Source organism: Chiloscyllium punctatum, chromosome 17 (genome assembly GCF_047496795.1).
Source record: "Chiloscyllium punctatum isolate Juve2018m chromosome 17, sChiPun1.3, whole genome shotgun sequence".
NCBI lineage: Eukaryota > Metazoa > Chordata > Chondrichthyes > Orectolobiformes > Hemiscylliidae > Chiloscyllium > Chiloscyllium punctatum.
The window spans coordinates 84,780,091-84,800,910 of record NC_092755.1 but is presented as its reverse complement, the minus strand read 5'-3'; the positions used below and the strand labels follow the sequence as shown (position 1 = coordinate 84,800,910).

The window sequence follows — 20,820 nt, the reverse complement described above, 5'->3', positions numbered from 1 at the left end:
AAATAATTCCAGAAGAAAATTTCCGAAATAGATTGCAAGTGGACAGCAGTCGAGAAAAATTACAAGCGGACAAAAGAAACAAATTTATGTAGGCAACCTATGGAAAAGTGCACAAAACTAAGGAAAGGGGCAACCAAAACAATGCTGGATGTTGTGGATGCTGTGAAGGCAGCATCCATTTACACCTGACCACACTGATCGTGGACAGATATGGTCATCAAAAAACACAACTGATTCTGCAGACTGAAAGACTGCACACATACACATTTTGTGCCTTTTGAAAGTTAAGTTGAAAGCCATTCTGGAGTTCATTCCTCAGGACAATTCCATAACCAGAGTTAAACAACCTCATTTAAATTTCAGCAAAGCCTGGCATTTAACTAACCATCATCATCTAACAGGTGCATCATTCACAGCAATACCTCAAATGACAGGGGTAATTAGGGTTGGATGAGAGAGTGAAGGGGGAAAAAAATCCTAAGAAAGCAATAATTGAAATTGGTTGTTGAAAATATAACAAAAAAATGAAGGCTCCACATCTGGATGCATAATAACTCATAACAAAATGAAACACTGCAGTAAATGAACACGGTCTGATTGCCGCTGGGGAGATGTGGTGACAAACGGACAAATACTGGGTCCAAAATATTGAGGCGCCTGACATTCAAGAGGAATGTTAAGCAAGGTAAAGGTGGAAGAGTTGACTTATTTAAGAATGGCATTTACGCAAAAGTATAGAAGACAGGAGCATAAGTAGGTCGTTCAAGCCTTGAGCCTATTCCAACATTCATTAGGATTATGGCTGATCGAGGTCAATAACCTAATCACACTGCAACATCCTTGCATCCTCCTCATAGCTCACCCTTCCACCTAGATTTGTTATCTGAAAATTCTGAGATATTATTTCTAGTTCGTATAATGTTAAAAGAGTAAATAGGAATATCTATCTAGACATTAATGTAATATTAAAGGGTTAAACTGCACTCTCTTTGGGCGGGGACGACAATCATGAAAGAATACGGATGACCATTCATTGTAATTTACACTTCATTTAGACAGTCATTTACTACTACTACCCCTTGCTACTATTCAGATAAACTATTGTTCAATCTCTTCCATTCAAAAATGTTTTCTGGCCAGAGGTAAGTCACACCTGCATTGTTTTGGGGAAACAAAGTCAAGAAATTGTCTGCATGACAATTCCCCAGGATTAGGGCATTAGTATTTGCATTATCTCAGAGGATGATTTCATCCTGAGGTAACATGTCACTGTGTAACTGGGAGTTGTCTTGAGTGGCATGTGACTGTGGGAAGTGGCCAGAGCATCGAAGACATGGCCAAGTGACCTGTATCAAGAGGATGTATTTTCTTTATTCAGGGACTCACTTTGACTTAACCTCCTTGCCTGGGAGGGGGATCAAAGGGGATTACCTAGTTTGTATAAACTTTAATAAACTTTAACTGTTTCCTGAAGTTAGTGTGCGTAAATTGCATCTCGTGTGAAACCTTGGGTAAAGAACCTAACATTCTCTCATTTAAATAATTAACATATATCGTCAACAGCTGAGGTCTGCGTAACAATTCCTGCAGTACATCACTAGCCACTGCCTGCCATTTATTACTACTCTTGGTTTCCTGTTTGCCAACCAATTTTCTTTCCATCTCAATCCGTTGCCCCCATGTGCTTTAATTTTACACAATCTCTTACATAAAAAGCCTTCTGAAAGTCCAAATAAATGACATCCACTGGTTCCCCTTCATCAACTTGTTACATCCTCAAAGAACTCCAGTTGTTTTATCAAATAGGATTTCCCTTTTGTAAATCCATGCTGCTATAAAATCCTTAATAATGTTTCTACCATCTTCACTTTTACCAACATCAGAATCACTGGTCTATAATTCTCCATTTTTTCTCTACCTCCTTGATTTTTAAATCGAGGGGTTATATTCGGTTCCGTCCAAACAGAAGGAACTGTTTAAGAGTTTAGAGAATATTAGAAGATGACCACAAATGCATCCTAATCCTAGGGCCAGTTCTTTAACTATCTGGGATGTGGATTATCAAGCCATGAAGAATTATCAGCCTTCAATCACATCCATTTCTCCAACGTTTCTTGACTCATACATATTGGTTTCAGCTACCCAATCTCACTAAACCCGGTGTTTCCCGTAATTTCTGGTACATTTTTTTGTCTTCACAAGGGAAGACATGAATAAATGTATGAGCTTGGGTAAAAACAATGACTGCAGATGCTGGAAACCAGATTCTGGATTAGTGGTGCTGGAAGAGCACAGTAGTTCAGGCAGCATCCAAGGAGCAGCGAAATCGACGTTTCGGACAAAAGCCCCCGGGCTTGGGTGGTCAGCCACTTATGCAATAGTTTGAAATTACTTTTGTTTAGGAGATCAGGATGTAGAAATTGTTTGGATGGAAATGAGGAATAGTAGGGGAAAGAAATTGAAGTGGTCTGCTTGCCACCTAATAGTAACTCTAATGTTGGCCAAAGTATACAAATAATATTGGACATAGGAGATCAAGAGACTGTAATAATCAGTAAATTTAATCTACATATAAACCAGGAAAATCAGCATGGCATCATAACCTAGATGAGTTGCCCAGGGAATGCTTTCAATATTGTTTCTTGGAGCAGTACATTCTAGAAGCAACGAGAGAACAAGTTAAGTTGCTATAACGCAACATGACAGGATTAATCAACAGCCTCAGAATTAAATTATCTAAATCTACAACATCACTGAAATTAGATCCAATTTGAAAGAGGGAACAGTGGGTCTTAGACTTACATTTTAAACTTAAATGAGGGTAATGATGTGCATTTGAAAATTGAGGTGAAGCAAACTGGCAGCAGAGACTTGGGGATAAGACAATAGACAACATGGGAGACATGTAAGGAGATATTTGAGATCATCAGCTAAATATACCCCTTTCTATGATATAAAAAAATTCTGAAGAAAGGACCCCACATAAAAATGTGTAATTGCACAATGATGAGAGATATTCTGACCAAAGAATGACAAATGTTAAGCAGAAAAAAATTTGAATAAGAAAGGAGGATTGCTAGATGTGAGAAGATTGATAGCTAGATTTTCCACATGCATTTTTGTGACAAATGCAAGTGGTTTTTATATGATAATACCAATTTTTAACAAGTTTGGCATTCAAATTAGGCCCATGAAGTTTATGCAGGAATTCAGTCATGAACTGAGATCATGCTATCCAAACTAGCATGTATGAAAGAGGTATCTGAATGGACTTCTGGAACATCAATAAAAAATTATGTTGAGAGTTTTTACAACAGGAAAGAAAAAATATTTAAAAACTTGCTTTTTGGTTTAGAGTAATCAAGGATTAATTTTATTTTAGTTTGCAGTTTGAAGGAGATCTGGCAGTTCAAAATCTACATCAATTATTCAAAGCAAAAGAAGTTTAAGATTTCAGTTGTGTAAAGATTCAAGGAAATGTTCACAGCAGAAAAAAAATTAAACACACAGATTTTATGCACAAGAGAAATTTCTCTTTATTTCAATTAACTGCAAAGTGACAGTAAGACCATAAGAACTAAAAGAAATAGGAACAGGAATTGGATGTTTGGATCCATGAGCCTGCTTCAACATTCAAGTGAAGCATGGCTGAGCCAACATTCCTCAAGTCCACTTTCCTGCCCTTAAAACAACTTGATTCCCCAACTAATCAAGAACCCATCCATCTATCTCAGCATTACATATACACATGAACTCTACCTCAACACTTCACTTCAGTTCCAAGAGTCATCGAGACTCAAAACGTTAGCTTGCTCTCTCTCCATGGATAGTGTCTGAATTGCTATGATCTCCAGTATTTATTATTTTGATTTGTGTGCACGATTATGCTCTTAAAGATGTGTAAAGGATGTTTCCTGTAGTGCAAGTCCACAACTATTAAGCATAATTTTAAAATTACTGGTTGCTCTTTACGGATGTACGTGTGGAGTTTTTTCCCCCCTGAGGGTTGGGTAACTTTGGAACTCTGGCAGGGAAGTAATAGTGGCATTATTCAGTACTTTTAGAAGGCTGAGGTAGAAGAGATTCTGCTTAGGCAAAAGAATTAGAAGTTATCAAGGGTAAATTGGAGGATGGAATCCAAAACAAAGATTAGCCATGATCTTATTGAATGGTGCAGGAGACTCAAAAGGACTGAACAGCCAACATCGAATCCCATTTTGCATGCTTGCACAAGAATCCATTACCAACCATTAGTGCTCTCCTCTAAGTTTAAAATGTTGCTCCTTTTCTTGTGAATATCCTGATGAAAACAAGACGAAAAGTTTCAACAAAATGTACCTTCATTCCAGCAACGTGCAAGTTCTGTATAATCAACTAACTATTTGAATATAATTGATTTTTCCAGTTATCAAAGACGACAAGCAGTTTGAAAACAATTGCTCAATTGCAATTTGGTCACTCAATGGTTCTGCAGAATTCATATCAAAAAGCAAATCCAGCAGTACCAATGTGAATATTACTGAATTAGTCCAAATAACTGTTCTTTGCAAGTAAATAGAAGCATAGTGTCAGAGTCATAGAGCAAGGAAATCGACCCTTTGGTCCAACTTGTCCATGTCTATTAATTTCCCAAACTAAACTAGTCCCACTGTGTGTGAATTTGGCCCATATCCCTCTAAACCTTTTCTATCTATATACCCGTCCAAATGTCTTTTAAATATTGTAACTACACCTGCATCTACCACTTCCTCTGGCAGTTCATGTTCTTGAAAATATCAATTCACAAAATTTGACAAGAAAACAGGTTATTTGTTCAAATTCATAATGCACTTCATGTTTCAAGAAACTGACTACAAATTTTTAAAAAGCTCCCTCAAAAACAAATAAGCTATAGTATGGTATATTCGTTATTGGATCCTGCCTTTCTAACCTGTAGAGTGTGCTGCACATCTGGAATTCATTTTCACAAAATATTGCACATGTAATAACCATACTATTAAGATTTTGCAAATTGATTATCTCTTAAGATTGCAACCAGTCACTTTTGCAGTCAAACAAGGTTGATTTCTTATCAGCTTTCTCTGGACTCAGGCCAAGTGAGGTTCACATAATTAACCCAGATTATTGATCTCCTCTCACTGGGGGGAAAAAAATGCTTATCAATAGCAATGAAGACATCAGTTTCACTGCGACATAGTTAAACTGTGGAATGGGTTAAAGTACAAAAAAAAAAGGACCAATCAGAACAACTCGACGCAAGCACTTGATAGTTAAGTGACCCCTGCTTTGACAGCTACCAGATGCCACAACAATCGATAATGGGCACGCCTGGAGAGGTCATTTAAAGAGGTAAAAACAATAACTGCAGATGCTGGAAACGAAATTCTGAATTAGTGGTGCTGGAAGAGCACAGCAGTTCAGGCAGCATCCAAGGAGCAGCGAAATCGACGTTTCGGGCAAAAGCCCTTCAAAAGCCCCTACGACCTACCCTCCCATTCTGGCACTTTCCCCTGCCACCGCAGGAACTGTGAAACCTGTGCCCACACCTCCTCCCTCACCTCTATCCAAGGCCCTAAAGGAGCCTTCCACATCCAAAGTTTCACCTGCACATCCACCAATATCATTTATTGTATCCGATGCGGTCTCCTCTACATTGGGGAGACTGGGCACCTCCGAGCAGAGCGCTTTAGGGAACATCGCCGAGACACCCGCACCAATCAACCAAACTGCCCCGTGGCCCAACATTTCAACTCTCCCTCCCACTCTGCCGAGGACATGGAGGCCCTGGGCCTCCTTCACCCCTGCTCCCTCACCACCAGACGCCTGGAGGAAGAACGCCTCATCTTCCGCCTCGGAACATTTCAACCCCAGGGCATCAATGTGGACTTCACCAGTTTCCTCATTTCCCCTTCCCCCACCTCATCCTAGTTTCAAACTTCCAGCTCAGTAACTGTCTCCTTGACTTGTCCGACCTGCCTATCTTCTTTTCCACCTATCCACTCCACCCTCTCCTCCTTGACCTATCACCTTCATCTCCTCCCCCACTCACCCATTGTACTCTATGCTACTTTCTCCCCACCCCCACCCTCCTCTAGCTTATCTCTCCATGCTTCAGGCTCACTACCTTTATTCCTGATGAAGGGCTTTTGCCCGAAACGTTGATTTCGCTGCTCGTTGGATGCTGCCTGAACTGCTGTGCTCTTCCAGCACCACTAATCCAGTATTTGGTTTTCAGCATCTGCAGTCATTGTTTTTACCTTACAAGCATACCTTATGCTGACTTGACCACTCTATCCATCTGTGCAGCAATCTTCAGGGTACAATGGACCTGCACTCCTAGATCTCTCTGCTCATCAACTTCATTTACAGATGCTGAGCAGACAAACGTGACAAGGACATGCCACGACCCAACACACTAGCCACGTTACTGTATGTGAAAAGGTCTCAGAACAACTTCTCCAACCACTCGGATTCATGACAGCCCATAAATCAACAGCCACACCCAGACAACTCACCAGAACCAAAGACCAGAGACCCATCATGTGTAAGACTAATGTAATTTACAAGATTCCATGCAAAGACTGCACGAAACACTACATAGGACTAACAGGCAGACAACTAGCAATACTCATCCACGAATACGAGCTAGCCACTAAACGCCAAGACCAGCTATCCCTAGTAACCATACACAGATGACCAGGTCCACAAATTCGATTGGGACAATACAACAATCGTAGGACAAGCTAAACAGAGGACAGCCAAACAATTTCTAAAAGTATGACACTCATCCATGGACTCAGTCAACAAACACATTAACCTAGACCCAGTATGCCAGCCACTACAACGAACAACTGGAACTGGCAACTGGAAGCAGTGGGAAGGAAACCAAATAAATTCCAGAGGAAACAGTACAGCAGCACTTCACATGAGGCTCCAAAGCACTGAACATATCACCTAGACAGGGGATGAAAGTCTGCCAACCAACTTCCCAGCTCAGCAAACATACCCAAACCACAGCAGATTATTGAGTGGAACATTAGTTAATACTTCCACATCTAAGACGTGATTTGGAGATGCTGGGGTTGGACTGGAGTGTACAAAAGTTTAAAAATCACAATACCAGGTTATAGTCCAACAGGTTTAATTGGAAGCACACTAGCTTTCGGAGCGCCTTCACCAGGTGAAGAAAGAACGGCGCTCCAAAAGCTAGCTTACTTCCAATTAAACCTGTTGGACTTTAACTTGGTATTGTGTGATTTTTAACATCTGAGACAATTATTCCTGAATATAAATATAACTTTGTGCCAGGTAAGATGTGGCCAACTATCCTCGCGATCTGAGCTCTCACTGAAAGAATTAGTTGGTTCAAGTATTAAAAAGAGGCCTAGGTGTACAAAGTCACAATCCAGCAACTCAGGAAATTGGTAAAACTACAAAATTAAATTGTCCATCTTTAGTTGTCAAAGATTAATTAAAGTCAATCTCTTTCATCTGAACTGTTAAATTGGATTGGCGTATATGATCAGATCTAGGACATCTCTGAATGTAGGAAACCATGCCTTCTTGTAGGAAATTCCACAACAAGGTAAATCTAATATTAATGCCATATTTTCTGAATGAAATCAGAAAACATAACTTCAAATAATAGATTAATGCAAATTTGGAACTTAGTACTTCAGGAAGATGCAGATGCTTGTTCAATTACAATTTTTCCATATTGGAATTGCTAAAATTTTGTTAGACAAAATATCGAGGAACAATACTCAAAAGGTACACACCTTTTGAGTATTGTTCCTCGATATTTTGTTTAACAAATGGAGTGGAAGTGTATAATAAGCCATGATCTCACCGAATAGCCCACTTCCATTTCTATGATCATATGTTGAGTGAGCACAGTACCTAAACAAGTACATAACAAAGGCTAATACTGTCAATTTGACTCCATGACACTTCTTGAACAGCAAGTATACTGAACTGTATTTATGCCTTGAACAATCGCAGTTTAAAAAAAGGCATTAATCTGTTGCCTGTGAGACTTACTGTGTGCAAATTGATTGCTGGGTTTTCTAAAATGACAACAGTGACTAGCCTTCAAACACAAATGTTACTTTCTTTTCTAAGTATTTTGTTCATGAAAAGCACTAGTTCCTTATTTTCTTCACTTAAACACACATATTACCAGTGTACAGTCAATAAGGTGGTGAACAGTTGAAATGCCCAATTCTATGCCCATATAAAAAGAAGTACGTACATATTTCAAATGTAATTTTCCTCAAAATATAGCAATTTTTGTTTGGTAATTTGTTGAAAAACCAATCTTTAGAAAATAGTGATATGTACAGTAATGACTCTATGATGCATGCATGGCATTAGAGGAACAGCGTTAAAGAAATCAGTTTCAAATGCTCCTCTCTTTCTTCACGAAAATTTTGTAGGTTATTAAGTCAGTTGTTGGCCCAAGTGCAGTAAGTCAAATGTTGAATAGTATTGGAGATTGTCAGCAGACAGTGCAGACAACTTGCAATAAAAGGCCAAATACAAATCAAGATTGTAAAATGGAGGAACACACCATGAAAGGAATGAAGGCTGAATGCTCTAATGTGGGCGGTGTTAAAACAGAAGTGCTTGCCTTCAAAAGTTACTTACAATTATTCCAACTGATTTCTGTTAAATAACATTATTCTTGATCTGAAGTCAACCATGGACTGAAATATTTGATGGTATTTTCACAATGCATACATAACTACATACATGCTGTGGAGGGGAAGGCAAAATACCTACAAACTGAATCAGTCTTGAGCTGACCTCTCTGCACAGCAAAAATAACAAGAAATTTCTGAATGCTATTTGAAATCAGGGATTAAATTCTTCCTTTGCCCAAACCAAACTTCCATACAAGTGCACACAACAATTTATCTTAAGCTAATTCAAAGTTCAGAAGTTATGTATAATTGTACATTAAAGTGGGCAGCACGGTGGATTTGTCATGCTAAAATTGCCCATAGGATCCAGGGATGTGTAGGTTAGGTGGATTAGCCATGGGGAATACAAGGTTACATGGAGACACGTGAACTAAGTATCTGGTCAGACCCCTGTCACTGGCAACTGGTATGTGCAGGCCTAACCCAGGGTTATGAACTCCAAACACTTCCCGAAAAAGATGGAAGAGATGCAGAGAGCCTGAAAGTACAGAGAAGGGGGATAGAGCCAAAGACAGAACAGTTTCAAATCTGCTAAATAGCAACCAGAAAAACTTGAAATCACTGACTAAATAAATTACTTGTAAATTAATGTGGTATCTCTAGTTTTAAGGCTGCATCTGTTTAGGAGTTATGGGGAAGATTGTAGTAAATGTTATCAACACTACATCAACGTATGCAGTTAAGTATGAGATCCGAAATGCAATAAAAAGGGCACTGACTACCTCATTAAAATATTCCAACTCTGCAAACATGCAATGGAAACACTTTAGCTACTAAATCATCTGGCTGGAGAAGGCATGATTTGAAAGATGGCTCAGTGAAAAAAATTGGCAAACTAACATTGGTTCTCTTGGACCAATTTAAATGCTGGTTATATCTAGGACATGAACATATTCTTTCGATTGTGGCATTAAACTTAAAACAGAAAATTTGAGAACATTGGTAAATTCTTCCAAATTTGTTGGTACAAGGTCAAACATTCAATATATCAACATAAGCACCGAGGGTGATATTAGTACATGACTGTACCACTAATAAGGTGTTATTAAGAAAAAGTAGTTCTTGAAAATCCAAAACTAGACCACACAGGATCTCTCAAGATTGGAGAGGGAGAAGAGACTGTCTTTTTTGTACCCTTCTAACTGTACAACATTTATGAAAGCTTGCATCCATTGCACTTGGCTATCCATGTAAAAGACCTAACAGCAGCTCGTGCACTTCATGCACTTTTAAAGGTGACTAAAATATATCTGAATAATGATCCACAAACTAGTGAAGCAATGATAAACAATGCAGCTATCAAAAGAACAAAGATAGAATTTGTTGAATGGGACTTACAGCAAGCTAGCACAGCAGTGATGGATTGAACAGTTTTCATGATTTAACCTCTATGATACAATGAAATGGTGATATTAATTTTCATTCATAGTTGTTTTGAAGAGGTTTTGTACTTACCATTGTTTGGAGGACTGAACTTTTGAAGCGGAAAATGGATTCAGTTCAAATTGTACCTGGAGTAGTTTCTTTAAAAGGAGGTTGCTAAACATTTAAGACAGACATGGAAGACTTTTTAAAAACAAGGCTTTTGTAAATCACATGACTGATGATACTGCTTGCTTTTTAGGGCTGTTTTCAACAGTGACTGGAGTGGGGTGGTGTTTGGTTTATATCAGTTGGAGGAAAGCATGCCAAGAATAAGTTGTCCAGCTAATCTCGCTCTCATTTCTGAAAACTAAAACATTTTTGCTTTCAGAGTGAAACATGTTTGTTCTTTTGAAAGAGTGATTGAAGAAATATCATAAGATTGCCTTTCTTGACCAACTGGATCTGTAAGACTTCAGAGACAACAGTGATGAGTACCTGAACAATATATGCCAGAACATCACAGCAACTAACTGTGGAACATTCAAGGCTTTACTCTTTTGGTCTTCAAGAATAACCCATTCGCCCAAATGGTTTTTTCCAGAAAGCAAATCTTTGCAGAGAAATCCATTTTCTCACCCTTCTTTCCTGAAGAATAAGGGCAAGTGTATTTGTGCACATAAATGTGTTTGAATATACACAAAGGGATAAGTATTGACACGTGTATATTATTAACTGTGTATAATGATGAAGTATTGCATCATTAAATAATTATTCAAATTATTATACACATTTCATTTGATAATAACTGAATTGAATTTATTGTCACATGGACTGAGGCACAGTGAAAAGCTTTGTCTTGTGAGCAATACACAGTCAGATCACACATTTACTTATCCATGCTACGTAACTGATAGGTAAACAGCGGCAAAACAAAAACACAGGTGCAGGAGAATGTGAAGAGTTTGTTAGAAAATTAAATGGGCTCACAACAGTCGGGTTGAAACTGGCTGTTGCATGTGCTCAGGCTTCTGCACCTTCTTCTTGATGGTAGAGATTGTAGAAAAGCATTGCAAGGGTGGGATGGATCTTTGAGAATGCTGGCTGTAGGCCTGGTAGATGAATTCTATAGATGGGAGGTTGGCCTTTGTGCTTGTCCGGGCTGAGTTCACCACTCTCTGTAACTGTCTCCGATCTTGAAGGGTACAGTTGCCATACCAGGTCGTGATACATCCGGACAGAATGCTCTCGATGGCACACTTATAAAAGTTGACAAGGATTTTCACCATCATGCCAAATTTCCTCAGCTGTCTGAGGAAGAAATGTTGTTGGGTCATTGCAACCAGTGCGTCCACATGAAGAGTCCAAGAAAGCTGGTTAGGATGACCAGTCCCAGGAGCTTGACACTCTCCACTCGTTCCACCTCTGTGCTGTTTACGTGTAGGGAGGCATGAGTAACATCCTGCCAAAAAGTCAATGATTCCTTCATTTTATCGGAATCCAGAGCTAGGTCGTTCTCAGTGAACCATTTTTCCAGGTGTTCCACTTCCTGTCTGTAGTCTGTTTCGTGGCCATCTGAGATTCGAATGACTATGGTGGTATCATCAGTGAACTTGTAAATGGCATTTGTCTGGTATTTAACGACGCAGTCATGGGTATACAAGGAGTACAATAGGAGGCTGATTACGCACCCCTGGTTGAGGGTTAGTGAGGATGAAATATTGTCCCCAATCTTCACTGATTGTGGCCTGTGGGTCAGGAAACTGAGGATCCAGTTGGAGAGTGGGGCTTAGACCAAGATCACTAAGGTTAGTAATCAGTCTTGAGGGGATAATAGTGCTGAAGGCTTAACTGTAGTCAATGAGTAGGATTCTTACGGAGCTGTTCTTGGTGTCAAGCTGTTCTAGGGAGGAGTGAAGGGCAATAGATATGGCATCTGACATGGATCCATTGGTCCGAGAGGCAAATTGGAGTGGGTCAAGAGTAGGAGTGAGAGTGGAGTTGATTAATGCCATGACCACCCTTTCAAAACACTTCATGACCACCGAAGGTCGGGCCACTAGGCAGAAATCATTGAGACATGCTGCATGAGCCTTCTTAGGCACAGGGATGATGTTTGTCCTCTTGAAACAGGAAGGGAGAGGTTGAAGATGTCAGAAGACCTCTGCCAGTTGATTTGCACATGCTCTGGGTGCATGGCCTGGTACTCAGTCTGTCCGATCACTTTTCTTGGATTCACATGAAGGAAAACTAATCGACCTTTAATACAGTGACTGTTGGGACAGGTTCGTCAGGGACTTGTCAGAATAGGTGTTACCTCTCCACTGAAATTCTATCAAAGTGAGCATAGAAGATATTGAGATGATCTGAGAGAGGGACGTATCATCGAATGCTATCTTGCACTGGCTCTTTTTAGAACCTGTGATGTCATTCAGTCCTTGCCATAGTCATCGGGTGTCTGTCTGGGTCTCTAGTTTGGATCAGTATTGGTCTTTGGCTGTCTTCAGGGCTCTGCTAAGGTCATACTCGGATTCCTTATATCTGAGTGGGTCTCCTGATCTCTATCGCCAGACCATGGCAACACAACACCTGGAGGAAGAGCACCTCATCTTCCGCCTAGGAACCCTCCAACCACAAAGGAAGAATACAGATTTCTCTAGCTTCCTCATTTCTCCTCCCCTCCCACCTTCTCTCAGTCCCAACTCTCGGACTCAGCATCGCCTTCTTGACCTGCAATCTTCTTCCTGACCTCTCTGCCTCCGCCCCCACCCCCTCTCCGGCCTATCACCCTCACCTGAACCTCCTTCCACCTATCACATTCCCAATGCCCCTCCTCCCTATCTTTTATCTTAGCCTGCTTGGCACACCCTCCTCTTTCCTGAAGGGCTTATGCCCGAAACATCGATTCTCCTGCTCCTTGGATGCTGCCTGACCTGCTGCGCTTTTCCAGCAACACATTTTTCAGCTCCTGATCGAAAGGCCTGTCAGCTGGTTTTTAGCAGGTTCTGTATGTCCCGATTGATCCAGGGTTGGGGAACAACCAGATTGACTTCCTCCGTATGCAGTCCTCCACACATTTGCTGAGTCTGTGACGGTAGTGGCGTACTCGTCCAAGGTACCTGCGGACTGTTTGAAGATGTCCCAAATAGCTAATTCCAGACAGCACCAGAGTTGATCCTCTGCCTCTTCCGACCAGCACTGGACCTGTATCCATGGGGGGGGGGGGGGGAGGGGGGGTCTCCTGCTTGAGCTTTTGCCTGCAAGCTGGGAGAAGAAACATGGCATTGTGGTCGGAGTTCCTGAAATAAGGGGAGCGGTAGGCATCTTTCACAGTGGTCTAAAATGTTCAGGCACCTGATGGGGCAGGTAATGTTCTGGTTGTACTTAGGCAACACCTTCCTTAGATTGGCTTGATTGAAGTCACGAGTTACAATAATCAGGCCCTTGTGGTGTTCCATCCCCTGGGTGTTAGTGGAGGAGTACAGCACATCCAGAGCTTCCTCAACCTTTGCTTGTGACAGTATGTACAGAGCAGTTAGTACAGTAGCGATACATTCCCATGATAGATAGAAGGGGCGGCATTTGATGGTGAGGAATTCCAGGTTTGGGGAGCAATGGCTGCCCAGGGTTGCAATGTCCGTGCACCACAGGTTGTTGATTAAAAAGCAAACCCCTCCAACCCTTTGCTTCACCCGAGGGTGCTGTACGGTCCACACGATGGATAGAAAAACCATCAGCCTGATGTGCGCAGTCGGGAATGGATGGGTTGAGCCAATTTCTGTGAAGCAGAGTGCGCAGCTGTCGCAGTTTATGCTGGAAGTTGAGTAGTGATCAGAGTTCAATCAATCAATCACTGTGCTTATTAAAAAAAAGTTTTAAACAAGATCTGTCAAATAGGCAAGGTTTTTAATTGGTCACAAAAACAGAAATTGCTGGAAAAGTTCATGTCTGACAGCATCTGTGGGGAGAAATGAGTTTCAGGACCAGTGACCCTTCAAGTACAGGAAGGAACACTCAACCTAAAAATGTTAACTCTGATTTCTCGCCACAGATGCTGCCAGACCTGCAGAGCTTTTCCAGCAATTTCTGTTTTTATTTCTGATTTATAGCATCTGCAGTTCTTTCGGTTTTTATTTAATTCATCAACTTGATACCTGGAAAAAATATTTTAATTTTATGTTGTGACCAATGGAATAATTGGATTAGAGTGATGGTCCCAGCCTCAGTCATAACTTATGAACACCTGAAAAATCTTAGCACTTTTCAGTTTCCTAACACTGAAAAGTATGGACTTTTCATTTCGCTATCTTAGTTTTAATTTTTGCAATATTTTTTGACTACCTTGGCAGTGCACTTTTGTGCTTACTGCATAGCATCTAGGATTAGACATAGGATCTACCTTCTTCTGAACCAGAGTCTTGGTCAGAATAGATGGAAAAAGTCTCCCAAATTACACTTGATCTTACACAAGAAAGCAAAAATGAAATTGTTGAAGTGTTACAGACAGAAGATCTACTGGAGAGAGAGAAGAGCCAGTGCTATGACAATATACACAAAAGCAAAACTACCAATGTTAACCTAAAGTTTCCTCTTGTTAGTTTAAGATATACTGTACTACCATAACCTGTCATGATTGCATGAGGACAAATCAAGTTGCTTTCAAATTACTTCAACTTAAAGTAGAAAATAGGGCACAATGATCAGCAATTTAATAAAAGAAGACTTCAACACAACAAACAAGCACTGAATTTTTAAAAAGTGCACCGAAAGGATAAAATCTGAAAGAAGTGCACAATCCAAAGAGTTTTTATCATTTTACTTGAATTAAGTAGTAATTTTGAATTAGAAAACAAAATGTCACTGTTCATTGAACTTTCCCACACTGTCCCTTGCAGTGGGGCTTTATCTATGCCAGACAGGATTCAAACAGTGGAGGAAGCTAACAGCCATTATTACAAAGCTCTGTGAACACTGTTTTATAGCAAAGGGCTGGAAAAAATGCAAAAATCATCTGGACCGATGAACATTCCAGTTTTCTGAATGCTGACAAAAGGCGGCTGAGAAAGGGTACATCCTATCTGTCCTCTTCACAAATGTTGACTCAGTGACAATTCTTTTTCTGTCATTTGACAGACCCATTCCATGAGGCACTATTTTTGACCACACGGATTTAAAACTAGGTATAGCATCCACTATTTTTAAAAAATTAATACAGCAAGAGATACAAAATTTAAGCTATCGCCCAGCAATAAATCAGACACATTACGTGGAAACAAGCAACAACACTAGAATACTGCACCTATTCAATGGAAGCAATCACATTCAATTTTGCAACAAAAACATTTCTTTGCTTCTTTATCCTTTTCTTCCAATAGTATTAACAACAAAGCTAATTCAGGAGTAGCTTCAAAAGTACATCACAATTTGTAACACAAAGTCGGAATAAAGCAGTATAATTAAACATTCTTAAATTTTTAAATCTATCCTTACAATAGTGGCTTACTTCAAAGAACGTTGGAAAATCAACAATGCTTCCAATTTGTTTATTTACTTTAAAAATTACTTGATTAACTATATTCTATTCAAATGCAGCACAGTGGCTCAGTGGTTAGCACTGCTGCCTCACAGCGCCAGGGACCAGAGTTCAATTCCAGCCTTGGGCAACTGTCTGTTTGGAGTTTGCACATTCTTCCTATATCTGTGTGGGTTTCCTCCTTGTGCACAGGTTTCCTCCCACAATCCAAACATGTGCAGGTTAGGTGAATCAGTCATGCTAAATTGCCCATAGTGTTCAGAGATGTGTAGGTTAGGTACATTAGTCAGGGGTAAATGTAGAGTTATAGTGGAGAGGAATGGGTCGGGGTGGGTTATTCTCCAGAGGGCCGGTGTGGACTTGTTGGACCAAATGGCCTGTTTCCACACCGTAGGGATTCTCATTCTGGCAATTTATTGCAATAATTACAACTGAAATCATCTGATTTACGTCAGTGTTGTGACATTTGCAAGCTATTCTATTTAAGACATGTTAATTTCCTTTCTGACATAGCTGCCTTCAGAATGTTAATTCCTGAAGAAATTGGAAGTTGCAAAAAATCTCAAAACTACTTATCTAACCAACAACTCAACTCTTAAATGGGTAGTTATAATATCAAAAATTGTACATTGATTGAAAACATAGCTAGTTCGATAATCGATTTGATGCAGCATTACCATTTAGAAATGCTTTAAGCTTGAGAAACAACTTGTAAGAAGATCTCAGCTATCTGTAAGAATAATAGGGTAGTTACGGTAGGGGATTTTAACTTTCCAAACATAGACTGGGACTGCCATAGTGTTAAAGGTTCAGATGGAGCGGAATTTGTTAAGTGTGTACAAGACAATTTTCTGATTCAGTATGTGGATGTACCTACTAGAGAAGGTGCAAAACTTTACCTACTCTTGGGAAATAAGGCAGGGCAGGTGACTGAGGTGTCAGTGGGGGAGCACTTTGGGTCAGTGACCATAATTCTATTTGTTTTAAAATAGTGATGGAAAAGGATAGACCAGATCTAAAAGTTGAAGTTCTACATTGGGGAAAGGCCAATTTTGACGGTACTAGGCAAGAACTTTCAAAAGCTGATTGGAGGCAGATGGTCGCAGGTAAAGCGACGGCTGGAAAATGGGAAGCCTTCAGAAATGAGATAACAAGAATCCAGAGAAAGTATATTCCTGTCAGGGTGAAAGGGAAGGCTGGTAGGTATAGGGAAAGCTGGATGACGAAAGAAATTGAGGGTTTGGTTAAGAAAAAGAAGGAAGCATATGGCAGGATAGATCGAGTGAATCTTTAGAAGAGTATAAAGGCAGTAGGAGTATACTTAAGAGGGAAATCAGGAGGGCAAAACTGGGACATAAGATAGCTTTTGCAAATAGAATTAAGGAGAATCCAAAGGATTTTACAAATATATTAATGACAAAAAGGGTAACAAGGGAGAGAATAGGGCCCCTCAAAGATCAGCAAGGCGGCCTTTGTGTGGAGCCACAGAAAATGGGGGAGATACTAAATGAATATTTTGCATCAGTATTCACTGTGGAAAAGGACATGGAAGATATAGACTGTCGAGAAATAGATGGGGACATCTTGCAAAACATCCAGATTACAGAGGAGCAAGTGCTGGATGTCTTGAAATGGTTAAAGGTGGATAAATCCCCAGGACTTGATCAGGTGTACCTGAGAACTCTGTGGGAAGCTAGAGAAGCGATTGCTGGGCCTCTTGCTGAGATATTTGTATCATCGATAGTCACAGGTGAGGTGCCAGAAGACTGGAGGTTGGCTAACGTGGTGCCACTGTTTAAGGGCAGTAAAGACAAGCCAGGGAACTACAGACTGGTGAGCCTGACCTCGGTGGTGGGCAAGTTGTTGGAGGGAATCCTGAGGGATAGGATAGACATGTATTTGGAAAGGCAAGGACTGATTAGGGATAGTTGACATGGCTTTGAGCGTGGGAAATCATATCTCACAAACTTGATTGAGTTTTTTGATGAAGTAACAAAGAAGATTGATGAGGGCAGAGCAGTAGATGTGATCTATATGGACTTCAGTAAGGCGTTCGACAAGGTTCCCCATGGGAGACTGATTAGCAAGCTTAGATCTCATGAAATACAGGGAGAACTAGCCATTTGGATACAGAACTGGATCAAAGGTAGAAGACAGAGGGGGTGGTGGTGTGTTGTTTTTCAGACTGGAGGCCTGTGACCAGTGGAGTGCCACAAGGATCGTTACTGGGCCCTCTACTTTTTGTCATTTACATAAAGGATTTGGATGCGAGCATAAGAGGTACGGTTAGTAAGTTTGCAGATGACACCAAAATCGGAGGTGTCGTGGACAGCGAAGAGGGTTACCTCACATTACAACAGGATCTGGACCAGATGGACCAATGGGCTGAGAAGTGGCAGGTGGAGTTTAATTCAAATAAACGTGAGGTGCTGCATTTTGGGAAAGCAAATCTTAGCAGGACTTATACACTTAATGGCAAGGTGCTAGGGAGTGTTGCTGAACAAAGAGACCTTGGAGTGCAGATTCATAGCTCCTTGAAAGTGGAGTTGCAGGTAGATAGAATAGTAAAGGCGGTGTTTGGCATGCTTTCCTTTATTGGTCAGAGTATTGAGTACAGGAGTTGGGAGGTCGTGTTGCGGCTATACAGGACATTGGTGAGGCCACTGTTGGAATATTGCATGCAATTCTAGTCTCCTTCCTATTGGAAAGATGTTGTGAAACTTGAAAGGGTTCAGAAAAGATTTACAAGGATGTTGCCAGGGTTGGAGGATCTGAGCTACAGGGAGAGGCTGAACAAGCTGGGGCTGTTTTCCCTGGAGCGGAGGCTGAGGGGTGACCTTATAGAGGTTTACGAAATTATGAGGGGCATGGATAGGGTTAAATAGACAAGAGTCTTTTCCCTGGTGTCGGGGGAGTCCAGAACTAGAGGGTTTAGGGTGAGAGAGGAAAGATATAAAAGAGACCCAAGGGGCAACGTTTTCCTGTAGAGGGTGGTACGGGTATGGAATGAGCTGCCAGAGGAAGTAGTGGAGGCTGGTATAATTGCAACATTTAAAAGGCATTTGGATGGGTATATGAATAGGAAGGGTTTGGAGGGATATGGGCTGGGTGCTGGCAGGTGGGACTAGATTGGGTTGGGATATTTGATCGGCATGGATGGGTTGGACTGAAGGGTCTGTTTCCATGCTGTACATCTCTGATTCTATAAACAGTGAAACATCCAATTCGAAAATCAGCCATTTAGTTTCTCCATTTTATCACAACAAATCTTTAAACATTCATTCATGGGAGGGCATCATTGGCTAGGGCAGCATTTGTTGCTCATTCCTAATTGCCCAGAAATCAATTAACAATCAATCAATCCACAGCATTGCTATGGGTATGGAGTCATATACTGGTCAGACCAGGTAAGGATGCTTCCTTCCCTAAGGGACATTCGGGAACCAGATGGGTTTTTCCAATAGTTGACAACAGATTCGTGGTTATTAGATTAATTCCAAATGTTTATTAATATCAAATTCCACCATCATGGTGGGATTCAAACCTGGGCACCCAGGACATTACCTGGGTCTCTGAATTAACAGTCCAGCGATAATACCACTGGCCATTGCCTTCCCAGCTATAAAGATACTTCTTGAAAAACAAGTGATACAGCTCTGGTATTCTACCATAAGTTACACATGTGAAATTACCCAATCTGTTGACCTATGAAGAGGTACCACAAAACTCTTTACATTACACCTTAATACCAACCAATTTTGAACAAAAGGAAATCTGTTCAAACCACAAATTACAACAAAAACTTGATACTTGCGTTCTGTGGGTTGCTCTCCAAATTATTTGCCAACTTGCAAAGGTGAGAACATATGTTATGAACAAAAGAAAAATAAGTGAATTATATACATCGCTCCATTTAGTTTCCTGCTGCTCAAGTAAAATACAGTTGTTGATGAAAATCTGTTTGAATCAAGTCTGCACAATCCACCAGTAAATGGGTAGGCAACTTCCAACTCCGGATTAAACCACTCATGGCTAAAACATGAGAGGCATTAGCCTCATCATTTTACATTCCATCTTCTTTTAACAGCACCACAGTCAAGTAAGGACTAGGTCTCTACTCCCAGGATACCAATTTTTGGTCAGTACAGCTCACATCACCCGCTTAAAATATGAAATTGCTCCGAGTACACAGTTTTGAAAAAGCAATGCAAGACACTTTCAAAATATACTTCAGAGGTTTGTGTTGGACTTGAGTCTAAATATTCACTTCAACTGCACATATTTATATAACTTTTTCCAAGTAACACTGACTATGTTTAAAAAGCAAACAAAACCATACGGTGCCAGTAACATTTTAAAAAAAATCCCTCAGCCATATTTATGAAGTTCATTAAAACAGCAATGTACAATCAGCAATTTCTAAAGTGCTAGTTCAAAACTTTAAATTTAGGGGCATCTGACCGAAAACAAAGATAGGAGCAGAAGTTGGTCATTCAACCCCTCGAGCCTAGTCTGCAATATTTTAGGATTTTGGCTGATCAACCTCCACCCATATCCTTTGATATCCAAAAGAGCTATATCTACCATCTTGAAAACTTGTTTTGGTCTCAACCACTTATTATGGTGGTGAATTCCACAGGTTCACCACACTGGTGAAGAAATCTTTCCTCATTTCGGTTCTCAAAGATTTACCATTTATTCTTACACTACGATCCCTGGTTCTGGACTTCTCTTACCATCAGGGGCAATCTTCCTGCATCTAACCAGTCTAGGCCTGTTACAATTTTACAGGTTCCTTTGAAAGCATCCAATGGATGCTCACCGATGATTGCACAACATCCAGCACCATTGATGACTCCACAGATACTAAAACAACCCATGTTCAAATGCAACAAAATCTGGACAACATCAAGGCTGAAGATGGTTGGGCCTAGGACACCATACAGAGGAACTCCTGCAGGTGAGATGACTGACCTCCAATAACCATAATCACCTTTTTGTGTGTTAGGCACATGACTCCAACCACCGGAGAGTTTGACCCTTGATACCTATTGGTTCCAGTTTTGCTCAGGCTCCCTGATGCCACACTTGGTTGAATGCAGCCTTGATGTCAAGGGCTGTCACGCTCACCTCACTAATTCAGCTGTTTTGTTCATGCTTGATTCAAGGCTATAAGGAGGTCTTGACTGAATCCAAACTGTGCAGTGAACAGCATATGTCTGA

At 40.6% G+C, this 20,820-nt stretch overlaps 1 protein-coding gene across 12 annotated transcripts in view; it reads right to left on the bottom strand.

The window, feature by feature from the left end:
• The window catches only part of arvcfb (ARVCF delta catenin family member b), a 303,746-nt gene that overhangs the window by 135,166 nt on the left and 147,760 nt on the right, over window positions 1-20,820 (bottom strand). The window contains exon 1 of one of the 12 annotated variants that reach the window (XM_072587763.1): window positions 4,249-4,268. The exons of the other annotated variants lie outside the window; for them this stretch is intronic. Coding sequence (XP_072443864.1) covers window positions 4,249-4,251 — 3 coding nt within the window. The 5' untranslated portion in view covers window positions 4,252-4,268. Of the gene's footprint in view, window positions 1-4,248; window positions 4,269-20,820 lie in introns of those variants that run through there. 12 annotated transcript variants of the gene reach the window in all.